The sequence below is a fragment of the Nicrophorus vespilloides genome, unplaced genomic scaffold, assembly GCF_001412225.1.
Source record: "Nicrophorus vespilloides isolate i.1.1-1 unplaced genomic scaffold, Nicve_v1.0, whole genome shotgun sequence".
Classification (NCBI taxonomy): Eukaryota; Metazoa; Arthropoda; class Insecta; order Coleoptera; family Silphidae; genus Nicrophorus; species Nicrophorus vespilloides.
Genome location: NW_017100096.1, coordinates 503,401 through 511,638, shown reverse-complemented (window position 1 = coordinate 511,638; position 8,238 = coordinate 503,401). Strand labels below are relative to the sequence as shown.

General features: G+C 32.5%; 1 protein-coding gene across 2 annotated transcripts in view; it reads right to left on the bottom strand.

The window, feature by feature from the left end:
- Positions 1–6,985: 6,985 nt before the first annotated feature.
- The window catches only part of LOC108567764 (apoptosis-stimulating of p53 protein 1-like), a gene marked incomplete at its 3' end in the record, with an annotated part of 87,157 nt that continues 85,904 nt past the window's right edge, over positions 6,986–8,238 (bottom strand). For both annotated transcript variants that reach the window (XM_017928412.1, XM_017928413.1), the window contains 1 exon segment: positions 6,986–7,041. In XM_017928412.1, coding sequence (XP_017783901.1) covers positions 6,986–7,041 — 56 coding nt within the window.

Genomic DNA, 8,238 nt, shown 5'->3' with positions numbered 1-8,238 from the left:
ATGCTTTCGTTTAGATAGCTTAAATCAGCGCCACCCGGCGTTATGCAATCTAATTTTCTTTGTTATATCCTCGACTTTATGTGTCAATATATCATTTTCTAATACGTTTCTGATCTAACGGAGAGATACGGTCTAGCGCGAGCTGGAATGCATGTAAACAAAGCGCAAATCCACCTATCCCTTTCTAACGCACGCGAAAAACTTGTTCTCAACGCGAAATAGATACTCTTGTGATCAATACAGGCGGTCCTACAAAAAAATATAACAGAAAGCAATACAGCAAAGTGCAAAAAAAAAATATGTTATGATCGCGTTCCATTGAAGAGAGTGAAAGGGCATTCCTTTTGCTTTTCAAATGAGACACAAACTACGTTTCAAGTTATATACTTCGTTATAGTTAGAGATGTATGACGACCTTCATAATTTCAATAGTTGTTCTTCGGACATACATATCAAATACTTATATATAAGATAACGAAAACTCATTTTACTACATCTTTTATTTTAAACTATATTTATTGAGATTACATTTTATGTAACGATAATTTGAGATCACGTAAACTTTTAATAAAATGTATAAAAATGTCAAGAACAAAATATATTTATTTGCTTTTATCATAATAATTGTATACATTTGTAGAATTGCAGAAAACGTTAGGAAATTATCTGCCTCTACTTGCATATTCTTTAGTAAACGATTTCCCCATTTTTTTATACCGTTCGTTGTACTCAAAGGATATTGTTATTTGCCCAGTCTCCGTTGCACCGTTTCTCTTTTCACCTTTTCCTTTGCCCGCATCTATTATTCTTTTGTGCAATTTATAAATAATTCCTCTGATTTGGAAACAAAGCTTCACTTTAACCGCAAGGAAATTCTAAATTGTGCAAAGAAGCGCCAGATCAATGAAAACTGAATATCAAGTATTTCGATATATTTAAATGTAATATCCAAGAAATCAACACGTTTGAAAAAGTATTTAATGCAATTATCACCTTTTTTTAAATATCTAAATATAATTAAGTTGTTGGTATTTCTTGTTGTTCTTTTAAAAACAAGATTATTAATTGCAATGCAGTTGATTGAATTTCTTGAGCATTTAACAAGTATTATTGCGTGGACTGTTATAAAAGTATCAGCGTCAAAACAAACAGGTGTTGGGATGCGTGTCCCTGGTCGGTAAATCCAGTCAGGCAGCGAAGTGACTCGTCTGTAGCGTCCTGCTCTTCAATTTACATATAGAACGAGAATTTATTTGGTCGATTCGAATCGCGTAACTGAAATGTTATCAATTTTTATTTCGTGTCCATACATTATTTATTCTTTCTTGTTTGTACCTCTCTGTCCGTCGTGTCAGTATCCGTCTTCGTCGCACCCGCACGTAAATGTATATTATTTAGGGATTCATCGATTCGTTCACCTTCAGTATTGCGTGTCGCGTCTCGGTATTAACGCATCGCCGATTCCTTTTTAATTAAAGCCACAAACACGAAACCGAAATGGAGGAAAATTTGTTGTGATGAGAACAAAACTGATACGAAAACGCATCGACGAACAAAACGAGTCAAAAAAAAGAGAATTTAATAACGAACCAGCCGGATGAGAAAGACTCGCGAATGGACGTTTATTAATGATATCCAATTAATTATTTATTTCCAGTCAACGTAAGTTAATTAGTAAATTTAATTTTTGCAACAAAATTGCTTCAATTAACATACTCGTTACATATTAATATATTGTAGAGATTTTCGTAATTAACGTTAATTATTACCTATTTTTCAGATTATAAGATGCACCTTTGCATAGAATAATAACTTTTCAGCTTTGTTTTGGAATTATTTCATTATTAATAATAATATTACATAAGTTTGTCAATAAATAAATAACATTAAATATAACAAAAGGCAAAGGCTTAATTAATAATTTTGTGAATAAATTTATTACTAAGTACAGTAGGTATAATTTGTTAGTGTTTATTTAATGTATAGACATTTTTTTTATTCATTTAATGGCTTGCAATAAATGCAGTCTTATTATAAGCAAAATGAAATCATTTGCATAATTATTATAAAAGCCTATAATAAGACGCAAACCGAAGTATTTCCGCTATAATTTACATATTTTATATTTTTAACTAACCCATGTTTTCTTTTACACTCTTTATCTCGTTCTTGTGCTATACGTATCTTACATAATACTTTCTATTCAATAATTGATTCTGTGCACGCTTTAAACACAATAAGAAAGCTCAGTGGATTGGCGATGGAACTCCTTCTTCTCTATTCGTGCTATGATTTATCGTCCTATCATTCTGCCTTTAGCGTGTCAATTTTTTTTTTATTGATATTTATCGAGCTGCAAATTGAGCACTTAAAACGTGGGGATAAAAGTGCTTGCGCGCAGCAGGATAATGCGGAAGTTATTAGTGTGAATAACTTAGCATTAATTGTATGTACTCTAATTTGTGAACTCTATACTAAGTGTATGGTTTTACCATTATCGTTAAAAAGTGTTAAGCTTAATATTTTCAAAATAATAATATCTTTAATATCATAGTTCGAAAATGTAAAATAATAGTAAAAGTAAATTATTAATTAGCTTTGATTAATGCATTAAATTTCTGAAACGGTTATTGACTTTCAGTCAATGCTCATTGTATTAAGATGCAAATTGCGGACTTGAATTGCAAGTTTAATGCAGGAATTATGAATGTGAATAATTTACTACTGATTGGATGCTCTCTAATTCCGAGCCGTTTCACAAAGTGTTCACATTTGTAGCTAAGTGTACTATATGCACTTAGCAGAGTAAATTAGCTTCATTTAAGTGATTATGGCTTCGAGCTTAACTGAATCAAATAGTTGATGGGAGAAGAGTAATCTCTGTCGACGTGAGGCTGGTGATGTTATTGATTGATGATAAACAGACATCAGTGCATGTTATGCGGGGTATATTGAAAAAAAAAAGGAAGGCGTCCGATGTCAATAATCCGGTTTCGTAACAAGTTGGCGAACCGATGGAAAAAAAAAGTGACATATCGATAAACATAAAGTAGAAATGACCCAGATCCAATGTGCCGAGAGGCCTCTTATCATCCACCCTTTGAGGTTGCAGCCCTCTCTCGCATGACTGGATACCGATGAACCATCAACGAACTGAAAAATTGAACGCGCCTTATCAGAACACAAAAACACGAAAATTACAGTGGCAACGGCAAACAAACATAGAAGTAAAATAAACACACCTGGGCAATCATCGTTTCTGCAACAGAAACAGGCTAAATTACATGGTCGGTCATGGGCGGCCGCGCTAAAAGGTCACTTCCGCACGGTGGCGCGAGTGTTACGTAACGTGCGCTCCATTTTATTCCGCCACGGCCTCGGGCCGTTCGCATCTCTCTGCAAGGATGAATTGCGTATTCCAAATACTGTTTTGTTAACATTGTATTTTTAGTTCCCGCGGTTGGGATCGGTCATAATATATGAATTTCCCAAAAAATGCTGTAGCGAAACCGGAAGATCGTTGTTTGGTACATTTTTTCCGCACGAAGTTTATAGTCTATGTACGTGTTTACGTGTTGTGCTTTTATGTGCTTGTTCTTATCCCAGTCTCCATTTGCTTTTATGGAAGGGCTCATCTTTCACGTCATTTCTTTGAAATATTTATGAGATACCTCTCATCTTGTTCCGTTTTATTTGGATTAAAGTAATTTGATTCGTCATAAAAGCAACATATAACTATAACATTTACTTACTAAAGTTTAATATTCTCAAGTACCCGGTGGTTTTATACCATTATACAAATATACATGTTAGCAAGAAAATGTATAATTCGATATTCTCTTTGTAGACAGAGTCTTAATTGTATTTTACGTAATAACTAATTATTCTGTAAAATAACTAATTAACACCTTGTTCTAGGATGAGTGCCAATTACATTCTAATAGGGTCATTTTAGAGAAGTGCAAACTAATTGCTAGAGTCTATTGTATACATAAAGTATTTAAGAAATACTTATATTAATATCCTTCATTTAATTTAAAAAAAAAAACATTTCATAGAAAGTTTAATGATAATTATGCTAAACTTAAAATTATTTAGTTGTAGATAACTCATAAGCATCACTAGCAATTTTGTAGCATTTCAAATACAACTTTATGTTGGAACAGATGTGATATGTCACATAAACGTCTGTTAAGTGTACAATATACACATTACAGTAACATTGTGCAATCGCAGTTTCCAATTAGTTTCTGTGCAAATAATTGAAACCATATTTCTCATAGTGTAAGTATAACTTTTAGATAATTATGAGTCTTATAAATTATCATACACAATATTTATTATATCTCATTTTTTTCCAATTATATATCTTGTCTTATGATACTGTATGCATATCAGAAATTTCGCAAATATTGTCTAAGCTTAACGTGGATTGTTTGCATTTCGGTTAACAAAGCTTTTGAAGGTAAGCAATCTAATTATCAAAATAAATGGACTGAGAAATGAGTAAATTTGAACGTGCACGTTTCAGCTTGGCCCGAAATTAACCTCAGATTATGCCTTTGTTTGGACAATTGCGTTCATTATAAGACAGCGACTGCACTTCGTGACGTTTAAATCATTTTTGGAGTCTGGTTTCGTATAATTGAGCCAAATTAACCTTAATTTGTTAAAGCCATATATTTCGTCCTCTAATTGCGTTTTTCATCCGATTAAAATTTCAAGCACATAACCCATGATATTTTAATGATTCAATTAAGAGTGTGGGCTTAGATTGTTTGCATTTGTGAAAGTCGACGCGTGTCCAAGACGACGCAAACCATAAAGTTGGTAGCTCGCTTGGGGGGCTTGGCTCAAATAACCAAGACGCTAAGAGTATATAGGAATTCTTGAAAATAAAAATAAAAATAGGAGTGTGAGTTGCATTGAATATAGTGCGTTCCTTTTGTGGACAGAGAATACCATTTGAATTTCCATTCAGCACATTCGACTCATTCGGAAGGTATTTGGGTTGACACGAACGTTTTTACCGTATTATATTATATTTTATACCCTAACAAAAACTTTGAGAGTTATAATGAATAATGTTAAGGTAATTTGAAGTATTTATGATTATTCTGTATAACATTATATAAAATAAACAACATGTTTAATATGCTCTATTATAATGGTTAGGTAAATTTGTTGTATATATTTACAGGAAATGTGTATAATATACAATTTACTCTATACATAGTTTACTATATACACAATATATAAATGATAAATTAATAAAAACTATAATTGTGTTTACTACAAGTGGAACTTTGTGTTCATTAAATATGTTTTTTTGTTTGTATGAATCTTGGTTGTTTCTCTTCGTTGAAATATAATAAGACATGCAAATCACAGTTCACGCAATTGCGCCTTTTACACTTTACGAATATTTCCTGCGAATCTATACAAACATACATACACATCCCGTTGTATTCCGAGAGGGCAGACACTTCCGTTGCGTGCTGTGCATCTTTCATTCCGTACATTTTCCGAGAAGCGGGAATTTAAAAATTTCAAAACAAAACGAAAACCGAACTGGATGAACTACTAACCGTAATATCTATGACTTGTCTCGCTCCATTGCACAATCTGCTATTAGTATAAGAAAGTTGGATTCTGAAAAGGATGGGCCTTTATTAAACGCGTTCCAAGATTGGTGAGGGTCAGTGTGGTGTCCTTGAAGGATGGCACTTGGAATATGTATTGTCTGTACATGTGTTTCAGTTTCTGCCTTTTGAGCCTCTCACTCTTCGGATCCCGTGTCCAGTTCAAGGTCGTCCACTTGTGGAATGCGCATTTGCGGGTGTTGCGGGAGTACAAAAGGCTGCCCTTTACGTGTGGTCTATTCTTTCAATTGGATGCGAGTGGGTCCAGAGTCTCGAACCTACCGGTCCAGTTCGTCTTTCTCCCTTCCCCCATTCATCGTAGCGGCGTTCGTCTTCATTACCTTCCCCGATCAATTAATTACAAGAGGATGGATATTTTGGCGAGTATCGATTAAAGGCGGTTACCTCCTTTCCCGAAACTAATTGTATGATTATTGTAATTTATGTGGCAATATTCCAGAGTGTATGAGCTTGGAGGCGGTGGTATAATTAAGAGACCACAAATTATAAACCGTAGCCATCCATTATCCGGCGCAAATAATAATAAAACTCGCAGCTCGCCTACAAACGGATAAATAAATAAATAAATAAATAGGTACATATTTTTCTCTATTTGATTTGCAGTTTCTTTCTGCATATCCGAAAGGTCATCGGCGAATATATAATAACGATATTTAATGATCGTGCGGCATTTCTCAATCACGTAATGCTAATTGTTTAGAATTCCAGAATCATTTACAACAGCGGGACGTTTAATTAAAATCATACAAAATAAAAGTTATTTCAACCGTTTCGAAGCACTTACTCCACTTAACGCGATTTTAATTACGCATTTTCAACCTCGATACATGCCTGCATATTTTATACATCTCACCTACATCAGATCTCATCCGTAATCTTATTGCAAAGTTATATAATTGTAGTCTAATACACAACGCTGCATCGCACTTCAATGAATCATATGTATTGAATTAACAATTCAAATAATTGTATCTATAGCAGCATGTTCATTAGACTATTTGCTAAAGCATATATTGCTACCATAGAAGATCAACACATAGCGGCACCCGGATATATATATTACACTATAAGTTGATAAGCAAATAGTTTAAGCATATATGGTTATGGGTCTCTCTACAAACAATCATGACTTTAGTTTTAATTAATTAACTAATTAAATGTTCTCAAGTATAATATTCAATTGAAACCGGATTTTACATTAAAAGTTTTGTACAGTACTAATATTTTAATTATGGTTTAGTAAAAGTTTTTCAATTTTTATTTATTAAAAATATATAATCAAATTTGAAATTTAATTTTAGAAAATAACTGTTTAAACTTACCGTTTCACCGCAGTGATCTGACTCCTTCATACCATTTCTCTTTTCGTAAGTCCCTTCTGAAAAAAAAAGAGAACAAAGATATAGAATTATATGTTTGAAAAGGTGTACAATAAAAGTTTGTTTTCCATAACTTTAGACATCTTCGCGTGAAAAATGGTCCATTATTTATTTAAATTTCATTCAGAAATAAAAAATATCTTAAGTTCGATTTTTAAAACTTCAATTTACGAGCAATAAAAAATGGATATGGAGATTTTACTGCGTAGTTAAAAATCGATTTTAATATGAATTTTACTATTTTATAAGAATTAAATGGATATTAAATGAATTCATTAATATTTCTATAACTAATGAATTATGAACATGTGCGTTGTAATATTCATGTACAAATTATTACAAAATAATTTTGAATAATATTATTTAATAAACAATAATAAACATTTATTTCTGTAGTATAATTAAAAAAAATATAAATAATGCATTAATTATCATGCATTATTTAAATTTTTTAATTATTTTTTCAAATTCTACAGCTCATAGCATCCGACTCGAAGACAGTATGAAGATATAAGTAGACTCGCTGGAAAGGTGAGACATTCAGCTTTCACATGAGTAGTCCATGATGTAATTATCTTAAGGGGTTGTCGAGGAATTCACGAAAGACTGAATATCTTACCTAACCTATCCAGCCTGATTATATGAAAATTGTTGTTAATAATTAAAACACGACATTTATTAAGGTTGTAGAAATTGATTACACATTCAGATATGGATTAAATTAGAGATGTATTGAAATTATACAACGAATAAGGCAAATATCCTTAATTCCGATTCGATTTGTATTCGAATAAGATGTTCGAAATAAATGAAATTTTCCGCCGCTGACAAGTTTAATCAGACCGTGTATAAATATAAATTTTTATCACTCGTGCATAACTTAGCATACAGATTGATCAGATCCTTTTTCCACAGCTGTTCAGGTGTGACGCTTCTGCTCCGCTGCACGATTATTTTCGTTAAAACCAGTTGGAGACGTTCAATTATAAAATCGAATAGTTTCGTAATGAAATTAAAAGTCCAGTCGCAATTGTTCCAACTAGAACGGAGCGGAGGGTAACAATTTGTGTAACATGACGCTCACATTTACGAATTGCATAAGGAAATTAGAAACAATTCTATTACAACATACTGAAATACCATTATGGCACAATTGTAACTGAAATAGAGTCGCAAGAACAAAACAAATAAAGAAG